Source organism: Bos indicus, chromosome 19 (assembly GCF_029378745.1).
Source record: "Bos indicus isolate NIAB-ARS_2022 breed Sahiwal x Tharparkar chromosome 19, NIAB-ARS_B.indTharparkar_mat_pri_1.0, whole genome shotgun sequence".
NCBI classification, from domain to species: domain Eukaryota; kingdom Metazoa; phylum Chordata; class Mammalia; order Artiodactyla; family Bovidae; genus Bos; species Bos indicus.
In genome coordinates, this window is record NC_091778.1 from 26,629,816 (window position 1) to 26,651,637 (window position 21,822).

General features: G+C 50.6%; 1 protein-coding gene across 1 annotated transcript in view; it reads left to right on the forward strand.

Moving 5' to 3' along the window:
- PITPNM3 (PITPNM family member 3) overlaps positions 1-21,822 on the forward strand; it is a 97,020-nt gene that overhangs the window by 46,404 nt on the left and 28,794 nt on the right. Inside the window, exon 4 of the mRNA XM_070772885.1 lies at positions 6,279-6,326. Within this exon, the coding sequence (XP_070628986.1) occupies positions 6,279-6,326 (48 nt within the window). The remainder of the gene's footprint in view (positions 1-6,278; positions 6,327-21,822) is intronic.

Here is a 21,822-nt window from a genome sequence, read left to right on the forward strand (position 1 = left end):
CCGGAAGCCTCTGCTCTAGAAACCTCCCTTTCCCTCCCTTCCAGGATGGGCTCTTGGCCTCCTGCTCTCCTGCCCTCTGGCTCCCTGGCCCCACCCAGCTTCCTCCTCCCTGTACCTGCCCACAGAGAGCTACTCTCTTCCCCCAAGCAGGGGCCTGGGTGCTGGGAGAGTTGGGGTCAGAGGCCTAGATCCCAGTGTCTCAGGGCAGAGCAAGTGTCCCCGCCAGGGGCTGGCAGGGCTGCAGTGCATTCAGTGGGTGATTCAGACAAAGCAGGCCTCTCACCCACCCATCCAGGGACCTAAGGCATTTTGATGCAGAGGCTGTAGTACTTTTGGGAGTCGCCTGCCTGCCCAGGGGGTTGGGACAGCAGGCAGTGGGAAGGGTGGACGCATGGCACCCAGCTTTCTTGCTCTCAGTCATGGCACAGTGCCCAGGTCTGGCAGCTGGTGGGAGGGGGAAGCTAGGTGGCTGCTGGGCTTGGGGGCCAAGTTGAGGAGTGGGGCCCCCAGGCACCTGTGAGTGTCTACACTCACCTCTTGAGTATCCCTGTGCATGAGAGAGCATAACATTAAATAGCAAATAAAAGCTACCCAGACAGGTCAAGAAAGGACAAAGGGAAAAACTGTATTTTTTAGTGCCTTTTAATAGTCTTTTTTCTTTTTCCTTTTTTTTCGCCACATCACAGGGCTTGTGGGATCTTAGTTCCCCAACCAGGGATTGAACCGGTGCCCTTGGCAGTGAAATCATGGAATTCTAACCACTGGACCACCAGGAAATCCCTAGTTTTTCTTCCTTTCTGAATGAGGGCCCCTGCATTTTCATTTCGCACTGGGCCCTGCTAATGATGTAGGTGGTTTGGGGCACAGTAGAAATGGCAGGAGACTCGGGTTTGGAAGAGTTAGTGACTCCCTCTGCCTCTCCAGGCACAGTTTCTTCTCTGCTGCGGTGCCTGCTCCCCTACTCCTGCCTTTCCTTGGGCTCAATGTACAGCAGACACAGTCCTGTTTTCTCTCCCTGTCAAAGCTCCCTTTGCCCTGAGGCTCTCAAGTTGTGACTCTGCCACCCCCTCCCTGGGGTCCCCGGGTCAGAGTGAGTCTCTGCCTCCTTCTTGGTCATCTCACCTTGACTTTCTCATCTCCGCATCCCCCACGGCTCCTGGCACAGTGCTCAGCAGAGAGATGAATAGAAGGGGTTTTGTAAGTGAGTGTCTTCATCTCCGTGTGAGGCTTCTGTCCTGCTGGGTGGAGGGAGCCGACTTGCCCTGTGGACTCAGCTTGTTCTCAGACCACATGCTAGTGTTCAGCTCTGACCCATAGATCTGACATCCAATGCGGGGTTTGAAGTCACCTCATCGTGCTGGCAGTGGGGGCTACTCTGAGAGGATGCCCAGGCCTCTTTTCCACCTGGGTCTCCTCTCTAGAGCACATGACCCCTGGCCTGGGGAGCACCGTGAGCTGGCACCCAGCACTAACCATTGAGTCTCTCCACCCCGCTCCATCTGGAGTCATGCTGGTGACAAGGGAGACAATGCCTTGAACCAGTTGTTAAAAGTATTGATAAATAAGTAAATGAACCAACAATAAGCCCAATCCTTGTGGCTCAGACGGTAAAGAATCTGCCTGAGCTGCCGGAGACCTTGGTTCAATCCCTGCGTTGGGAGGATCCCCTGGAGAAGGGAATGGGAACCCACTCCAGTATTCTTGCCTGGAGAATTCCATGGACAGAGGAGCCTGGTGGGCTACAGTCCATGGCAGACTACAGACCAAAGTGTCAGACAGGACTGATGCGATGAACACTTTTACTTTCACATCTTGAATGGCTGCTGTGTGCCAGGCTGTGTGCTAAGGACTTTACACTCGTTAATCATTTGATCTTCACAATAACTCTCTAGGTAGGCGCACCACTACCTCCATAGAGTAGAAGACTGAGGCTTGCGGAGGTTAACCTGTCCAAGGGTACGTGTCCAAGATTTGAATCCAGGTGTTTAACCATAATGCAGTACAACCCAAGGGCTTTCGGTACTTGTAGGGTCCTCAGAGACCACTGGACCCACACTCAGTCAGCCAGTCAGATCAGTTGCTCAGTCGTGTCCGACTCTTTGTGACCCCATGGACTGCTGCACGCCAGGCTTCCCTGTCCATCACCAACTCCCGGAGCTTGCTCAAACCCATGTCTGTCAAGTTGGTGATGCCATCCAACCATCTCATCCTCTGCCGTCCCCTTCTCTTTTTGCCTTCAATCTTTTCCAGCATCAGGGTCTTTTCCAGTGAGTCAGTTCTTCTCATCAGGTGGCCAAGTATTGGAGCTTCAGCTTCAACATTCAGTCCTTCCAAAGAATGTTCAGGACTGATTTCCTTTAGGATTGACTGGTTTGATTTCCTTGCAGTCCAAGGGACTCTCAAGAGTCTTCTCCAACACCACAGTTCAAAAGCATCAATTCTTTGGCACTCAAAACGTGGTCCACTGGAGAAGGGAATGGCAAACCGCTTCAGTATTCTTGCCTCAAGAACTGCATTAACAGTGTGGAAAGGACCACACTAGATTGTGGGAATGAGGCTCAGTGAGGGAGAGGGATTTGCCTCAGTTCACACAGTGAGTCCATGGGAGCCTGGAAGGGAATCTCAACCTCCTCACTCCACCTCTTTGCTCTTTCCACTCTCCACTCCTGCCTTTGAGAGTACCCAGGGGCTCTGATCCCAGGGAGGAGGGAGACAGATTGGGATTCAGGTGACATGAGGTGAGAAGGCAGCCCTGGCAGACAGAGGGCTGCAGAAACAGGGTGATGGATTCTAGTGCATGGCAGGTGGGATGGTGGAAGGGAGTCGCCCATCAGCTCCTGGATTATTGGTGGGGAGGTGGTGGAGGTTCCTATATGGGAGCCACCCTTGAGTCTGCAGGGAAGGGACCTGCAACTTTGTCCGGGGAAGGGCTTGAAGGGCCCCCAGGAGAGGCCTGGAGGCAGCTTCTCTCTGTATCCCAGAATCTTCCTTGGATAATCAGAGTCTTTGGGGGAAGCTGTGGACACATTTTTTTTTTTTTTCAGGGAACTAACTCAGACTTGCTCAAGAAGCTGGGGATACCAGACCTGGTGTCTATAGGTTCTGCCATCAAGGTCAGAAGAGAGGGTCCTACCTGGACAGCAGGATTCTGCCTCTAGCTAGAGATTTCAAGCTGGAGGTGTGACCTCTGTGTTGCCTACCCTGCACCTACATGCCAGTCTGACCACTTCTGTGCTGTCCCCCAGGTCATGGACCCTTGTCCTGGCAGAGCTGGGGGACCCTTCAGCAGGGCGGAGTGAGGCCTTCCATTGGACAGATGTGTATAATTGAGCCCCCAAAATGTGGTGCCAGAGAACAAGGGTCAGGACTCCTGATACCAAGGGGCTCCTCCTGGCTGAAGATCCTTGGGGGTGGGGGTGGCTCCCTGTGGGCTGAGGTTGAAGACCTGGGACTCCAGTCCTCAGATTCCAGCCTTGCTCTGGCTACAGGTAGTTTTCTAGATCCTGGGGGTTTGGCTCAGGTCCCTTTCTGAGCCCTCCAGTCAGATGGAGTGGGCTCCAGGTGAACATTTCAGATGGAAGGGATTTGACCATTGCTGAACCTGACCCTGTGAGGCCCTTGGGATGCAGAGATGACCTTTGTGAACAGCAGTCCTGAGAATTGAGGCCTTTGATGGGCAGGCAATGTAAATCAAAGCCTTTGTGGAAGATGTGGCCCCGGGATTGATTCTCAATCTAGCTGGTAGGATACAGAGGGTTTGAAAGAGAAAGATGGAAAAACTGTAATGGTGTACCAGTGATTTGGCTGGTGGAGGTGAAGCAGGAAGGGGTGGGCAAAGGTTGGTGATGTGGGCGGGGGCCACTTTAAGGAGAGGCTTTCTTGTCAGGCTCAGAGTTCGGTGATGGGAGGGCTTAAAGCAAGAGAGTGGCTTGGGAAGGCCAGCTTTCAAAAGATTAATCTGGTGAAGTCAGAGGCAGAGAAATCCAACAGACAAATATAAAGCCAGAGAGGTGAGTGTCTGTTAAGAGTCGCCCTTACATCCGCTGCGCCTGGGTGTGTGAATCAGTACATACACCTCTCTGGAGAGAAATCAGGCAATAAACATCAGGAGTGTGAAAAAGGTTCCTGCCCTTTGACCCAGAATTGTCCTCCTTTGGCTGTATTTTAAGGAAATCATAAAACATGCAGAAAGAGCTTCAATCACAAAGATGTCCTTCACAGCAGTAATTATAATGGTGAGATTTTGAAACTTTCTGCCAATAGGATAGTTTTATTTTTATTTTTAATAAAAATTTTTATTGGGGTATAGTTGCTTTACAATGTTGTTTTATTTTCTGCAAGGTGGCTCAGCCATATGTACACCTATATTTCCTCGTTTTTTGGATTTCTTTCCCATTTAGGTCACCAAGGAGCACTGAGTAGTTCCCTGAGCTGTAGAGTAGGTTCTCATTAGTTATCTCTTTTATACATTTACAATAGGGATTCCCTGGTAGCTCAGCTTGTAAAGAATAAACCTGCAATGCAGGAGACCCTGGTTCAATTCCTGGGTCAGGAAGATTCTCTGGAGAAGAGACAGGCTACCCACTCCAGTATTCTGGCCTGGAGAATTCCGTGAACTGTATAGGGGTCACAAAGAGTCGGACATGACTGAGTGACTTTCACACACACGTACATAGCCGTGTATACATGTCAATCCCAATCTCCTAGTTCACCTGGAGAAAACCATAATTCCAAAAGATCCATGCTGCCCAATATTTATTGTAACACTATTTACAATAGCCAGGACATGGAAGCATCAACAGAAGAATGGAAAAAGGAGGTGTGGCACATTTATACAATGGAATAATACCCAGACTTAAAAAAGGAATGGTATTGTTCCATTTGCATAGGAGAGGTATGACGAATTGCTAATAGAATAATTTTAAAGTCAACCATGATGTGGTTTGGGCTTCCTGAGTGGCTCAGTGGTAAAGAATCTACCTGTCAATGCCGAGGATGGTCACAAAAGAGTCCGACACGACTGAGCGACTCAACAGCCACAACAATGATGCAGGCTCTCAGTAGGAGGTTCCAAAGCCATTGGAGTGATACTTACAGAGGTTTCATAGCTTTATGTATTTCTTCACGCTTCCACTTAAAGTACACAAGGTGTGTTTTGTGCTTCTTTATTGTCTATGATACCTTTCAGAGCCAACCACCATTCACCTATTTGTTGGGAATACAGAGATAAATGACATAATCCCTGCCCACAGAGGGCTGGTTTGATCTCAGTCGGCCCCAAAGAAATGTGTGTGGAAAAAAGCCTGGAAAGAATGACATAGAATGGAGCCAGTTTTCCCTCAGTTGTGGGATTATAAGGAATCTTTTCCCTTTTCTATGTTGGTTGGAGTTTTCCAAATGTTGCATAAGGAGCTTGTATTACTTTCATAATTATAGAAAAAAGCTTCTCATCAAAAGACAGGAGCTTTGCAACAGCTTAAGGAGACAGGATGGATTTCTATATTTAGGGAGTGTGTGTGTGTGTGTGCATGCGCGTGTGCTTCATTCATTTATTCATTCAACGAATATTGGCTGAGACACACAGTTCTAGGCCTAGGGACACTCCAGTGCACAATACAGAAGTACTTTCCCCTGGGGAGGGCCAATCTGGTGAACTAGGAGAGGGTAAGGAGGAGAGAAGCAGCCAGAGCCCCCAGCATCCTGTGACTGACTGAATGTGGACATGGGACAGGGAGGGGGTCACGGGTGGTTCCCAGGCTCGGTGAGAAGGTGGTGCCTTCGTTGAGGTGGAGACTTGGGAAGAGGGGCAGCTCCAGAACCCACTCTGTGGTCATGGTGCACATGGGCGATCTGATGAACAGATGTCCAGGAGGTGGTGTGGATCAAGCACTTAGGAGAGAGGCTGTACTAGAGGCAGAGCTTTCCGGTTGTCTGCAGGGCTGTGGTGACCCTCATGGGTGAGAGTAAGAGCAGAGAGAAACCCACATAAGCATCTGCTTTATGAAGGTGAGCAGGCAAAGGTGAAAAGGTGTCCAGGATGCACTCCCCGGGCAGTGGCATCAGGGATCCTGCTTCGTCGTGTATAAAGGTATAAAGAACCCAGATCTGGGGGTGGCAGGGGTGGGGCAGGGCATGAGGGGGTGGGGGAATCCCTCCGCCCACCCCCTGCTCGGGGAGGCAGCAGCCAGACAGGAGGGACTGAGGTGGCCACTGTGGCCTCCCCGTGTCTGGCCAACAGTGATGGGGTGTCCACTCACCTGTCTCTTCTTCTTCTGCAGGAGAAGGGAGCACGCCGTGCACTTCCAGCCTCCTCCAGGAGAAACAGCGTGAGTGCCCCCCAACTGCCCCCCAGGAGTCTCTTTTTGTTTGAAGGGTCCAAACTCCCTCACCCACTTGGGTGGTAGGGTCTTCACCACTGCATAGGACCAGAGGGCTGGGGCCACTGTCTGCCTCTGGGGCCTGAGGCTGGGGGTGCCAGGAGGAGGAGGCCAGCAGAGCAGGTGGAACCACGGGAAGCCTCGTGTGGGGTCTGCTTGTGGGTAGACAGGGTGGGGGGAACGGGAATGGGGAGAAAACCCTCTGAACCTTTGAGATCGACTCTTTTGGGTGACTCGACTTCCAGGAACCGCAGTGGGTGACCCGGTCACCAAGGCTGTGCCAGGGCTCAGGACCCTTAGGTCCCATCACTCGGAGGCTGTGTCTGCAGAGTGGGGTTCCCAGGTGCTTGTGGTCCTTCCAATGATGCAGGCTCCTCCAAGTTTCCTTCTGCTTGTGTTTTCTCAAGAGGCTGAGCGCAAGGTTAGACCCAGGAGAGACTTGGTAAAGATGTCCGTTTCTGACGCAGCAACCTCAGGCCATCTTTCTTGGAGGTTTGGAGTGGACTGGAAGATGTCTTTCCTGTTGACAGTATTGAGTTTTACACGAGGCAGGGGTATGTGTGTGTCTGGGGGAGTCTGGGCTCAGACTCCCCTTCCTTCTCTCTCCTGCTCTCCTTTGATCTGCGGTTGCAGCTTTGTGGGGCTCAGCCCATTCTCAGACCCTACCACCCCATTCCCCAGGCTGAAGTCTTTCTTCCTCCCAGTTCTTCCATCCATCAGTCACAGAAAGGGTACCTACAGCACCAGCTTCCCATGACCTGCCCCGAGTAGGTGCATCGGTCTCTGAGAAGGTTTCTGTGCACCTAACGTCCAGTGGAAGTTCATAGATGAAGCTCAGGGGTTGGGAGGCTTGGGTATCTCTGAGAGGGGTGCCCCCTCCTCACCCCACCAAGGCTCAGGCCAAAAAGTTCACGGGGCAAGGGGAGGGGCAGCGCAGAGAGTGGGCAGTTCTCTCTCTCTCTCGTGTCCTTACAGGATGTGAGGAACCAAGCCCTGTATGAGGGGATCTCTGTGTTAAAATGTACCCGCAGGATTTTTTTTTTAAACAGCTTCCTTTATTTATTTACTTGTGTCTGCACCGGGTCTTCGTTGCTCCACAGGCTTTTCCCTAGTTGCGGCAAGTGGGGGCTACTCTTTATTGGAGTACACGGGATTCTCATTACAGTGGCTTCTTTTGATTTTGGGGAGCACCGGCTGTAGAGTGCAGAATCAATGGTTGTGGCATATGGCATGTGGGATCTTCCCGGACTAGGGATCGAACCTGTGTCCCCTGCATTGGCAGGAGGATTTTTATCCACTGTACCACCAGGGAAGCCCCCCAAGATTGTTTTTTTTTTTAACGATATGCACGCTTATTATTTTATTGACCATGCCATACAGCATAAGGGATTTTAGTTCCCTAATTAGGGATCAAACTTGTGCCTCCTGCAGTGGAAACATGGGGTTCTTAACCACTGGACTGCCAGGGAAGTCCTTACCCACGGAATTTTGATTTATAGAGGTGACTGAGTGAAGCCCAGAGAGATTAGTGCTTTTGACAGAAGGATTTGTTATTTACACTTCTCCAGGGGAGGGACCATGGGGGAAGCACCAGGTCGGTCAGGAGGCAGAAGGAGCGTGGGGAATGCATGGCCCAGAGCCCGGATTGTGTTTTCCACAGGAAAGGCATGGCAGGGCAGAGGAAACAGCTGAGGGCTGGTTGGTCTGAATAATGTTGCACGCTCTGGGCTACAGGACGGTCTCTAGTTCTAGGGTTCCTGGGCAGGGGGTTGGATATCGGCTTGATGGGTGAGAGTTAGATAAAGGAGTTGATTGGAGGTAAGGACCCACGATTGGTTGGTTTGCACAGAAAGGCACGTTGAGTTGTTTATTATCTCTAGGAATTAGCATGGCCCGGGAGGGGCAGTCTCTCCTTGGCAGCTAGACTCCCCTGGAGATGTCAAAATATCATAAAATAAAAGCAATGGATTAATCATGTTCATCAGGAATGTGAGAGAGAAACCGAACCCAGGTCACTCCTTCTGGGCCTCTGGGAGGAAGAAACCACAGCATCCTCAAAGGGAAAAAACATGGCCACATGCCGTGGGGCTGTCTCCACGACGCCAACCACAGGTCTGTTCTGCATAGATGCAAATACACTGATCAGACGGTTGGTGTCTTCTGCACTTGGTTGGAAATATGTGTGTTTAAGGAGAGGCAAAGCCATTTTTTTTTATACCATGGTTATAGATTTTAGTCAGAATGATATTGCTGAAGGTTGTCATCCACGTCTGCTCCTAAAGCATATTCTTGTTTAGTAAAGAATAACTATAGATGCATGGAAGAATTTCAGAGCTGAAATGGTCATTGAGGGCGGTAATTCCCAAGCACAAACCCAACATTTTTGACAATGAGACAAAACGACAGTCTGTAATGTGTTTTATTGTGATGTTGAACCCATTCAGTTGCGAGAACAGGATTTTTATTCCATAATTTTGTCCTGTCTACACATTATGGCATTCAAATACCTTTTCTTTTATGAAATAATGGTGGTAGTTGTTGGTGATTTGCAGCAAAATAAATGTCTGTGACCCTGAATAAAAACAGAATAATGGCAATGCCTGACATTTATAATGTGCCCTATCATTTATGCTATACTTCTGTGTATATTATCTTATTTAATTTTTACATTTGGTTTTTCAAAACGTCACTAAAAACAAGGTGGGAGGTGGTGCAAATTGCCCTGACTGAGGAGTCAGAAAATCCTGGGACTCGTGCGTCTGAGCTTTAAAGGTATCAGACCTGGGTCTGAAGCCCAGTTGCTTCATTTGCTCTCTGTGCTGATTTGGGCAAGTTACCTAACATTTCTGGGCCTCGGTTTACTCCATTGTGGAAAGGTGGTCATAATGTCTGCTTTACTTCTAGAGTCACCGCGGGCATAGCGGTCATGTACGTGGGTGTCAGGGTCTGCACCCCACACGTAGGAAGCGTTTCCTGGTTCTCACTAATTATGGGCTTTTGGATGAGGTTACTACACCTGGTGCAGGTGTAGGAGCTGCATCTTAGCATCTCTTGGAGTGCGGTCTTTTCCGTGCTCTACTGGTTCCGTGGCCGGCTCCACGTCACTCTCACAGTCTGAGTGCCCAGGGAGCCCTCCTGAGCTGGCCATAGAGACTGGGAGGAGTTTGGGGATGGGCCTGCTCTGTTCCCCATCCCTTCTCCAGTTGAAGCCACCATCGTCTTCTCTCCTGGACAAATCCAGCCCCCCATGCTGGCCTGCCTGCCTCTGGTCTCTCCCACTTTGATTCTTCCTACAGAGTGTCAGAGAGACCTTCACAGGTGGCAGACTTGTTCTCATACCCTGATGCCCTTTCGTGATTCCTCTCCAGTAAAGGATGAGACTTTCCTCGGCATGACCTAGCTGCCCACCTTTCCCACATTGCTTTCCCCTTCCTTTCCACACTGACTTCTAAAAGGAGCTCCAAGCACAGTTTTCTCTTAAGCTAGATGAAAAGCTGGAGCAGTGCATCCAGCCCCCTGGAGGGGATGGTAGCAGATGCTAGCAAGAGATGCTAGGAATGACTTGGGCTTCCAGAGTGATTCCCTCAGGACCCAGTCCTCTTGGCCTCTGCCCTCTACTCCATTCACAGCTGTTTGGATCAGGGAGTGGGTCTACCCATTTCCTGCCAGAACCTACTGTCACCACAGAGGAGGCTGGGGGCACAGCCATTGGTTTGGTGGGTGTAGTAACTCTCCTTCCCCTGCCCACGAGGTCCCATTCCAGGGAGGAGCGTGACTCCCAGGAGACCCATGGCTGCGTCACTCTCTCCATCCCCCCTCCTTTGCCCTCCCAGCAGCTTCCCAAGGCACTGGGCACTCTACATGGATCTTCACGAACACCTGGATGCTGGGAAGGGCTGCAGTCATCACAACTGTGTCACACTGAGAAGATGAATGCACGCATGCTAAGTCCCTTTAGCCGTGTCCAACTCTTTGTGACCCTATGAACTGTAGCCTGCCAGGCTCAGGGGTACACAACCTTCCACCGAAGGTTCTCAAACCCAGATCTCTTCACTCCTCTGTCTCCAGAGCTTAGTCTCATGTCTGGTCTGAGCTCCCATTTTCCCCCTTTCTGGTCACCCCAGGTACTGGGAGAAGTGTCCACTGTCCCCTGTGTCACACAGGTACCCTCTCCAAGAGCCAGCTCCACGAACACCCCCCCAAAACCGTGCAGTCCAGGATGTGCACAGAAAAGTGCAGGTCAGAGGGACTTCCTCTCTCTCATCTGCACCTGTGGGGGGTGGGAGGAGGGGGCAGGCAGACAGGAGGACTTCCTACTGTGCCCTCGGAGTTGGACCCAGTCTGTGTGGAATACAGTGTGACCTGCTCATGTGACCTGCACTTGTGGTCATCAAATGGCTTTCCCAGGGCCAGTGTAGGGCAGCAGGCAGTGCCCAGGGCATGGGGTGGGTCTGTTCATGGCCATGCCTGCTTGTTAGAGCGAGGTGAGTAGTGGATCTCTGAACTCAGTGGACCCCAACAGTGGTCCATACTGAGTCCCAGTCCTGGTCCCAAACCATCCCTTGATCTTCATCCTGACCAAACCTCTACCCAAGGCACTGACAAAGTCCCAATGTCTCCCAGGCTGTGTCCTGGCTCCAGTCCCAGATTCTGGGCTGACCTGGACTTCTTGACCCCAGTAACTGTCAGAAGAGCCCATAGGTTATCCCAGAAAGGGAGAGGGGGAAGATGACCATGCTGTAATGGGGACGTGGCTTGACTTCACCTCCCACTGCCTGGGATCAGGGACTAAAGAAATAGCTCTGAACGTCCAGACCAGCCACCAAAGGGCTACCCATCCTGTGTACCCTCATCCCCTTGGCACCCCCAGGAGCCCCACATAGGTGTGGTGCATGAAGCCCCCAGCCCATGGCTGGCCTCCCCACTGTCTGCCTGGTAACTGGTATCTTTTCCTGGCCTGTGTGGGCAGCTTGCTGAGCACAGCTGCAGACGGGCTATATTTAGCCGGCTTTAATGAGCTCAGGGTGGCAGACGTCCGCCTTGGGAGCACTTTTCTTGCGTGCGTGTGCGTAAGCCGATGCTTGGCATGGTCCATTCGTGTGTGTGCGCGCGCACGCGCACATGCAGGGAAGTGTGTGCCTGTGCATTTGTGAGTGTGCACCACTGTGTGTGTCAAAGCATCAATGCAGTCATTTACGCGAGTCTCTGTGTGCTGTGTCTGCTTCGCCTGGGACGTGTGCAGCTTCTGACACACAGAGGGGCACAAAACAGGAACAAATGATTAGTTCATTCATCTGCTTGTTTGAAAAATATTTAATGAGCCTTTTTTATATGCCAGGACCTTAATAGTCTCTGGGGATAAAATGGCACAAAAACAAACCCAGTTCCAGCCTTGAAGGACCTTACAGTCTGCTGGGTGTTGGAGGAGGGAAAGACAAGTGAAATAACCACAAAACGGAAAGTATAAGGATTAGTCCCAGGAAACAGAAAGCCATGGTGCTTTTGGGAGGAAGAGAGTGAGAAGGGAAGACCCCCTGGAGGAGGGAACACTGAGGTTTCTGTAGGGGCTATCTGGGCATAGAGGGTGAGAGGTCGAGTCCAGACACAGAGAACAGGATGTGCAAAGGCCCTGTGGCCAGAGGGGCAGGAGATGCTTGAAAACAGTCAAAAGACTGCCGTGGTTGAGCTCAGAGAGGGTGAGATGAGTGGTGGAGAGGCAGGTGGAGATTGGGGCCTGCGGGAGGACCACACAGGCTGTGGTCAGGATGGGGGAAGCCGCAGAAGAGGACAGTGGGGGCTGACGTGACAAGATTTCTGTAGGGCAATTAGAGTCTAGTCATGATTCTGTTGGGGATTTCCAGCAGGAAAAGGAAGGCTCTCAAGCAGCGTGACTGGGGGAGAGTCTAGTGGGCGGGACTTCATTCCCTGGTTGAGGAAACCTACGGGCAGAGGACAATGCCCTGGGCCTCTCCCAGCCCTGAAGGTCACTGTATGGAGAGTCCTCACCCTGAACCCCGCAGAGCCTGGCCTTGAGGAGAGGGGCCGTGGAGGGTCGGCCTGTGGTGATCCGGTGCGGGGGAGCCTTATTGGGGAGTGGGGAGGGGGAAGCTGGAGGGGAACTTGGAGCCTGTACTGCAACATCCACTGACTTACTTGTGAAAGAACCACCCCTTCCTTTATTTTTTTTTGTAAAGCTGTTTCAGTATCGAGACAGGGATGTTTCTTTGTTTTTCTAGAGGCCACTTTGTAATTTTGACTCTGCAGACCCACCCAGCTGGACTGGTGAGACAGCCCCACTCTGGGATTCCAGGGGTTTCCCTTTTCCTCCTCTTCCTGCCTGGGTTCCAAGGCCCCCAGGACTCTTCTCCACCACCACTGCGTGGGCACACACGTGTGTGCTGGGAGCTCTCTGTCCACACTCATGGCCTCTGTGGGGCCCCAAGCCCCAGCTCCCTCTGTCCTGGTCTGTGGCTCCTGGCTTAGGGGCCAGGCTGCTTGTGGCATAGGGCAGTCAGACCCTCCTCAGATCATCCTCTACCTTCCTGGACTTGCAACAGTCCCCTGAGTTGGGTGGGCACCCCTGCTAGGTCTGCCTTCTCCCTTAGGCCTGGGGCAGAGGGTGGCGATCTCTTTTTAGTCTCAAGGAACCTCTGTCTCCTCAAATCCCTTTCTTCTGAGAACAAAAGGGCTTTTGGAAATAAGATCCGGGAAGCTCTGCCACAAAGCTCCCCAGAGGCAAAGAAGCTGGAATGGGGAGGACATACAAATTGGTATCTCAGAAAAAAACAAAACAAAACAAAAAAACAACACCCTGCTCCGTGCCCTTTGAAAAAAATTTGTATTTTTAATATGTCTCTAGAGTAGATAGCACACGGACATGGTATAAAATAGAAAATTCTAAAGGAACGAAGGTAATGAGGGTGTCTCCCTTTTTCCAGAAGCCACAATTGTGACTAGGTTCTTCTAGAACATTCCAGAGATATTCTCTGCATACACGAGCATCTCCATGAATATTCATTTATATATATCTTTATATATACCCCACACAGATGGTAGCATCCGGTGCCTTCCAGTCTGCACTGTACTTTTCTCAGATGATAACGTATCGGGAGTATTTGACTATTGAATACATCGAGGGAGCATCCTTCTTTGCAAAGCGTGCATATTTCGCTGTGGCCTGCTTTATTGAACCAGGCCCCTGTTGGTGGGCACACAGGTTGCTTTCCTTCTTTCCTTTTTTCCTCTTCTTTTTTTTTTTTGGCTGAGCTACATGGCTTGTGTGATCTTAGTTTCCCGATCAGGGATCAAACTCACGCCCCCTGCAGTGGAAGTGTGGAGCCCTAACCTACTGGACCATCAGGGAATTCCCACAGAGGTTGCTTTCTGTCTCTTGTCCATACCATAAGGGCTGTGATGATGGTTAGTGTTGTATCCACGTCGTCCTGCACATAGACTTGGGATTGCTGGGTCAAGGGCATTCTGTGTCTGGAATGACCTTGCCACACTGACCTCCATGGAGGTTGATCTGGTTTTTTATTTCACCAGCAATGAATGAGGAGGGGCTGATTTACCACACCCTGGTGGGAGGCTGGGTGTTGATAACTGTTCAGCTGAGAAGTGAGAAAGAGGCATTTTAGAGCAATTTCTTTTCTTTTTAAGTTAATTTTTACTGGAGTACAGTTGCTTTGCCACGTTGTGTTAGTTTCTGTTGTACAACAAAGTGAATCAGCTGTACGTACACATGTATCCCTTCTTTTTTGGATTTCCTTCCCATTTAGATCACTACAGAGAACTCAGTAGAGGTCCCTGAGCTATGCAGTTGGCTCTCATTAGTTATCTATTTTATACATAGACCAATAGTGTGTGGGGCTTCCCCCGTGGCTCAGTGGTAAAGAATCTGCCTGTAATGCAGGAGTCGCAAGGGATATGGTTTCGATCCCCTTGGAGGAGTGCATGGCTACCCAGTGCAGTATTTTTGCCTGGAGAATCCCACAATCTCCAGAATCCTCCTGGAGAGGAGCCTGACGGGCTACAGTCCACAGCATCGCAAAGAGTCAGACACGACCGAAGTGACTGAACACGCATGCATGCACCAGACTGTGTATATGTCAATCCCAATCTCATAACTCATCCCACCCCTTTCTTTCCCTCCTTGGTGTGCATATATTTGTTCTCTACTTCTGTGTCTCTATTCTGTTTTGTAAATAATCTCATCTGCACCATTTCTCTAGACTCCACATATAGGCCTTAATGAATGATATTTGTTTTTCTCTTTCTGACTTCACTCTATATGAAGGGATTACCGTGGGGGAGTGTGCTGTTGGGTTCCTTTGTGTGCTGACTTTCAAGCAGGGCCAGGGCTGGCTTGATGGGGGTCCCTTAGAGAGTAGGACCCCAAAGTTCAGGCAGCCTCGCTCCTCTGCCTCCCTCCCAGGGATTGCTCTGTAGGCCGGCTGTGGTGTGGAGGCATTTAAGCATTTTATTTATTTATATTATTTTTCATTGTGCTGGGTCTTCATTGCTGCATGTGAGCTTTCTCTAGTAGTGGTGAGCAAGGGCTCTTCTTTATTTATTTATTTGGCTGTTCCAGTTTTAGCTGTGGTATGTGGGATCTAGTCCCCTAACCAGGGATCAAACTCAGGCTTCCTGCATTGGGAGCATGGAGTCTTAGCGGCTGGGTCAGCAGGGAAGTCCTGGGGCTATTCTTCATTGCACTGTACAGGCATCTCATTATGATGGCTTCTCTTGTCGTGCAGCATGGGCTCTGGAGCACTGGCTCAGTAATTGTGGCTTTCAGGCTTAATTGCTCAGCAGCATACGGAATCTTCCTGGATTGGGGATTGTACCTGTGTCCCCCTCTTTGGCAGGTGAATTCCTATCCACTGCACCAACCAGGGAAGTCCATGTGGAGGCACTTAAAAGACTGACAAGAACACTCCTTTCCTACCCGCACCATCGGGGGTGATGCTTCAGGAGGATGAAAGAGCCCTTGCTGTGTGACCTGAGTTCATATCCGTACCCTTTCACTTAACCTCTCCGAACCTCAGTTTTCTCATCTGTAAAATGGGCAGAACACCTCGGATGAATGTGAAGTGTGCCTGAATGAGGACTAGAAACTTAAGACACATTTGAGGAAGACTGCGTTTATTATAGGAGAGTCCCCAGGAGAGAAGATGCCAAGCCCTTCCAGCATTGCTGTGTAGTGGCAGGAAGGGTTCTTAGGTTGTATGTCTGAAACCTTCCCTGGGCTCGATTCAAGATAGCCACACTGGTTTCCCCCAGGGGAATGGCTCCTTGGAGCTATCCCCAAGCTCCCTTGTGGTGGCCAAAAGTGTGTTTTCAAGAGTTCGGATCTGGGACCTAGACCCTAGTGAGGGTCAGGCCTTAGTGGAGACCAGTATCCCTGGAGGTTTGGCCTCATTCTCCAGATGAATCCAGGCTGACTTGATGGGCTTCTGACCCTGAAAGGGTTGAGGAGTCACAGGAGGGGCCCCGGCCTCTAGATCCCCCGCTCCTAGATGAACAGTTCTTGCCAGCACCCCTGCTGAGTGACCACTTACACCCTTACTTGTACAACATCCTGAAGGGCAGAGAGCATCCTGCCTTTGGGCCAGCATGGGTCACTCTTGAACTGTTAAACAGTCCTTAGTTGTGCTGATTTGGAACTCTCCAGAAACTATCCCCACTCCCATTCATCCCACACCTTTGCTTCCATGACCCAAACGCAGCTCAGCTGGGATTTGCAGGCTGCCACTGTGTCCTATGGAGCCTTCTTCCCCAGGCTGGGCTTCATTCCTTAACTTTCCTTCCCAGTTATTGGGTTCCAGACATGTCCTCAAAGTGGCCTGAGCTGCAGGGACAAAACAGGGATGACCCCTCCTCATTCCAAAGTCTCTAGTGTGTGCAGCCTCAGAGGCTGACTATCTTTAGGGGGTCCCATTACCCTGGCTCCAACAGTTTGCAGCCTTTGGTCACATGACTGGCCTTGGCCACATGACATCTTTGTCGTGTGACCTGACCTTGATCATGTGACCCTCAAGTACTAAGAGATCCTCATAGTCACCTGCTGTATGTCTGATTCATCTTGGTACTTTCAGCCCTGACACAGGTTTGGGCAATAGCCAATGGAAGAGGAATTGGCAAGTCATGTCAAGTTGAATTTTTAACTCAAATGCAGGATGGTGACTCACTCATCGGGTTTCCCATTTGTTCTTTCCTTCCATAACATTTCTTTTCCTTTTTGCGTTCTCTCATTTGCTCTCGGCTCCCAGAGGGCAGAGCACTTCACTTTGTTTTGTCTGTAGTATTTGCATTTAGTAGAATCAGGAGTTGTATGATAGCGTGTTGAAAATGTTCTTATTGTAAATATGACACATACTTGTACTGCATCCATTCGATGTATTCATATAGTTTTAAATGAAAAGAAATGAGTTTGCTAGAGGAAAATTGGAAAACAGAGAAAAGTAGAAAGTTAAAAAAAATCACACATTGTCCCACCATCCAGAGAAAACCACTTATAAACACTCTGTGTTTTCTTCCGCTATCAGGCCTCTAACCCTTCATCTCACCCCTCCACCTAGATTGCTATTTTGCATAAAGCCCAGGAATGGGGCTCCAGGGAGGAGGGTGGCCTGAAGTCTGTCTGGTGAACAAGGTCGGTGGCTTTTTTAATTGTTCTCTGGAGCCCTCAGTGGTTGCCTAAGGCAAGGGTGAGGGGAGTAAGGAAGTGGGGCTCTGGGCCCCCCAACCTGCTTCAGCCAGAGCTGCCCACTTTCACATGTTCTACAAATTGGCCTCTTAAAGAAAATTGCGCTGGACAAAAGATTTCACTGTTTCAAAAAAGTTTTAAAACTAACCAACAAAGGCTCATTCTTTTCCCTGCTTCACACCATCCCATCCGTGTCCTGGCCCCATTCACAAACCCACACTCCTTGAGCTGCTTTGACAGCCGAAGGTTCTGACCTGGTTTGTCATCTGCCAGAGTCCCTCCTCCCCAAGATGTCCTAAGCCCTTGGTGCTTGCTCAGGTTCCCAGTCCAGTGACCCCACCCAACAAGCAATGAGATGGGGTTGGCCAGAGAGGTCCAAGTGAGCCTATCAGAGCTCTGGGGGCCATTGCTTCCTTTTCTAATGGCCCCCCAAACACTTGTTTTGTTTTTTTTTTTTTTAATTTGCAATAGATCTTGTCTGGAATTTGACATGACACTCCCTAGGTGCAATCAACCACTTTGAAAATCCAGGTGACATCTGCCACCTGCCATGTTCTGGTTCCTCTTCCTTCCTCTAAGATCCCTCAAAGCAACTCACCCATCCTGCCTGCAGGTCTCATTAGGGTCCAAGGGTATTATTCTGCTGGGCATGGATGCTTGAGCTCACGCAGCACGCTTGGACTCATGGAATCTCGGACTGCCTGACTCTTAAGAGGGAACACAGGGGACTTCCCTGGTGGTCCAGTGGTTAAGACTTCACCTTCCAATGCAGGTGGTGTGGGTTTGATCCTTGCTCGGGGATCCATGCCTCATACCCCAAAAACCAAAACATAAAGCAGAAGCAATATTGTAACAGATTCAATAAAGACTTATTAAATGGTCCACATTAAAAAAAAAAGCTTTTAAAAATAGAGGGAATATAGTCCTACCCTCTCATTTTGCAATGGTGGGGAGAGTGCTCAAGATCACCCTCTGACTAGGGCATACATTTCCCATCCTAGAACTCTATGTCCGTATCCTGTGTGTGTGCCCTTCTCCATGTGGGTCTCCCTGGGGAGGGGGTGGGTTGGGGCCGTGGTCTGAACCTCCTGCTTGCTGCTGGATGAAGCTCTAGATATTCCCAGACATTTCTAGATCTAGCTCCTGTCTCCCGCTTCAGAATGGGACAGCCAAGCCACTGGGCTCATCCAGAAAAACATGTGTGTGTTTGCCCATGCGTGTGCTTCAACGTGCTCTAAAGGATTAGGTATTTTTGCAGACCTGTCTCAGAACGTGCCATGTGGTCTCAAGCTGTGTCTAGTTCTGTTCAGTTGACCCTGGGGGGTGACTTAAGAGAGAGACAGGGTGACTGTCAGGGCTGGTAGAAGGAGGGTAAAATTCAGTGGTCAGCTTTAGCCTGGGGGCACTGCCAGCATCTACTCCTTGTGGGTCCCCAGTCGCGGATGGCAAGAGAGATGGAAACGGAGTCTTCGGCCAACCCGGGTGACACTCTGCTTAGGGTGCCGAGTGTGTGGGTGACGACCTTGGCTTTTGTCTCGAGAGCAGTGCGGCACATTGGTAATTAGAAGGGATAATCACGATTTGTGCCTTTCCAAGGTTGTGATTAAGCAAAAATAGCCTCCATTCTTCAACTGGCAGGAGGAGCCATGGTGAGCTGGGTGGGCCACTGGTCCGGGTGCCAGTGCTGGCAAGGGTGCCGAGCACAGGCATGGCAGTATCTGACTTGCCTCAGAGCTCATCACAAAACGTTGTCACAAAAACAGCTGTGGGCTCACCCCACCCCAAATCTGGGCACGGCAGGGACCCAGCCTGAGTAAGGCCTTGCAAACAGAAATGAACAGGAAGTGGGAAGAAACAGGCAGCCTGACAATGAAGTCCTGGGGCTCCTGGCATGTGGCTTCCCACCACCCAGGAACCCCTGCCGCCAGCTCTTGTCACCAGTGGCTCTGGGGCAGCCTTTAGGGGCAGAGTGATGAGGCCCAGGCCAGACTGCTCTAGAATTCCCAGAAGTTCCCTGATAGCACTCCTCTGGGGACTTCCAAGGAATGTACCTCCCAGTGGATGATGCTCCCTTGATCCTGATTTCTCCTAGGGGGCTGATAGCATAGAGATGTCTCCTAGGTCATGTGCACCCTGGGATCTTCACTTGCAATAAGTTTTCACAAAAATGCCATGACCACTGATAAGCCCTGCTCTCAAGTGGTCCATAGTCTGATGAGGAAATAGACAAGTAATCTCACAGCCACAAGCCAGGCCCCACCAGGCACACTGTGAGATAACCATCTCTGAGTAGATCTCAGAAAGCTTTCCAGAGGTGGTGACAATTGAGTGGGGTCTTGAAGGTTAGGTAGGAGTTTGCTGGTCTGCAGAGGAGGAAGGCCTTACCAGGCAGAGGGTTCAGGATGAGCAAACGCATGGAAGAGTGAGAGCTGTGTCTCTGAGTGATTCAGAGCCTGTGGCCTCACTCATTGTGGTAGGAATGTCTGGTTCTTAGAGGAGCAGAACCCTTGTGGGCAAGATACCAGCAGACGGGTACTAAACTGCCTTTCAGCTTGTCTATAGAGGTCTCTTCTAAGACTGGAGATGGGGAAACTTTGCTCCTGTTACTCAGCTCTCAAGGGGCCAGGATCCAGATCTGGCAGGTGAAGTCTACCCTCCTCCCCTCTCCTAGAGCAAAGCATCTCTGACTTTTGTGCATTAAAAGGAAGCAAGTCTGTGTCTTCAAACAGCTTGCGGGGGTCAGGCTCTTCCCCTCAGCTAGAGAAGGGTTGAGGGATGCTGAGGGCAACCCTGCTGGTCTCTTGTCTCCTCTGAGCCAGGAACTGCCTCAGCATTGTTTGCGTCCAGGACTCAGCATGGTTTGATGCCCAGAGCATCATGTGGGCCCCAAGGGAGCTGACCACAGGAAGATCAAGGATGCAGGTGCTCTGAGTCTGTGTAATCAGCGAGGGTACAGGATGCGGTCCCCACCTAACACAGGGCATGGTGCCCAGGAGATGGCAGGACCCTCATGTCTTCCCTGCAACTTATTTATAGCCTCGCCATGGTAATTTGTGGCAATCACAGTATTTAATTCTGTAATCACACTGCAAGCAGGCATCCAGCCCAGTGAGGCTGGGGAGCCTGCCAGGTCTCAGGGAGGGACTTGGGGGCAGGGCAGGAGTGTGGAGGCGGTGATGTCCCCATCAGCTTCTAGCCCCATTGTGTCAGCCGTGGCCCTGACTCTGTGCCCCACCCACCCACCCCGATGCACCCTGGATCATAGTAATTAATAAACAACTACTAACACTTACATAGCACTTACCATGTTCCAGGCCCTGTCCTAAGCACTTTTTGTATATGGGTTCCTTTATCCTCATCATCCACTCTATAAGGTAGCTTCTATTATTTTGCCCATATTCCAGATGAGGAAACTGAGGCACAGAACTCACAGCTGGTAAGAACCTACATTTTGGGACTTCCCTTGGGGTCCAATGGTTAAGAATCCACCTTTCAATGAAGGGGACATGGGTTTAATCGCTGTTCATGGAACCCAGATCCTATGTACTGTGGGGCAACTTAGCCCGAGTGCCACAACTATTGAACCTGTGAGCTCTAGAGCCCATGTTTCATAAGCGAAGCCTGCGTGCTGCATCAAAGATCTGGTGCAGCCAAAAAAAAAAAAAGGGCCTACATTCATGTTCAGGCATTCTGGCTCCAAAGTCCACGGTCCCAGCTAGGTCTCTCCCAGCCCCAGAAGTGAGGGGTCTCCCAGGCTTCCCGCCCGTGACCTCAGCTCTGCCCAGCTCCTGGTTCCTCCTGGTCCACCTGCCCCAGAGCTGCACACACGAGGATGCACACACTACGAAGCATGGTCGCTTCATCCTGGGGAAGTGACCGTCAGCGTCCCTTCTTGGGGTTTCCCCTTAGCAGACTGTTTCAAGTGCAGTGGGAAGAGGTCTTGGGGACTTCGGTCTTCAAGGTGTCACTTATCATTTTGTGCTTCTGTGTTTCTCTCCTGCAGAAAGGAGATTGTCATACTGCCTCATTGGGAAGTTCCTGTGGAGGTCAGGGGGATGGGAGGGGAACCACTTTGTCAGGCATCGTCTTCCACTAAGTGTGGGGCAGCTCGCTCAGTCTTATTAGTTGTGTGGTTTGGGGCAAGTGATCTTGGTTGTTGGAGCCTCAGTCTTCTCGTCTGTAAAATGGGGCTAATAAGAAAAGGACCACAGCTCAGAGGCTAACTGTGGGGGCTATATGAGATAGTACCTGTAAAGCTCATAATGCCTGGAACATAATAAGTGCTCAATAAGAATGTGCCCTTTACTGGTGTCTTTTATTATGATCTTGTCCTGAAGATGGGGTGCAGGCCTCTTTTAGCCAAGCCCAGGGCAAGGTCTACAGGATGTTAGAAATAAGGCAGAAGAGCCTGAGCCACTGAAGGAACCTGAGTAAGTGCTGGGCAGAGTCCAGCCTCAAAACAAGTTTTTTTTCTTCCTCCTTCAAGGCAACCCCCTCCATCATCGGGGAAACGATTTCCTGTCTGTTTGGGCAGCAGCTCCAAGCTCATAAAGCAGTTACCCTTAGACCAGAGTTGTGTCCGTGAGGACACAGTATTTCAGAAATGCACTTCCCGGCTAAGCAAAGCTTCTCACTTGGAATTCTTTGCAGAAGTGCCCTCCCCTGGGGCCAGAAACGGCTGAGATGTTGTTGACTCAGAAACATGTTGGCCAGGGCTCTCACCCACACCCACCAGAG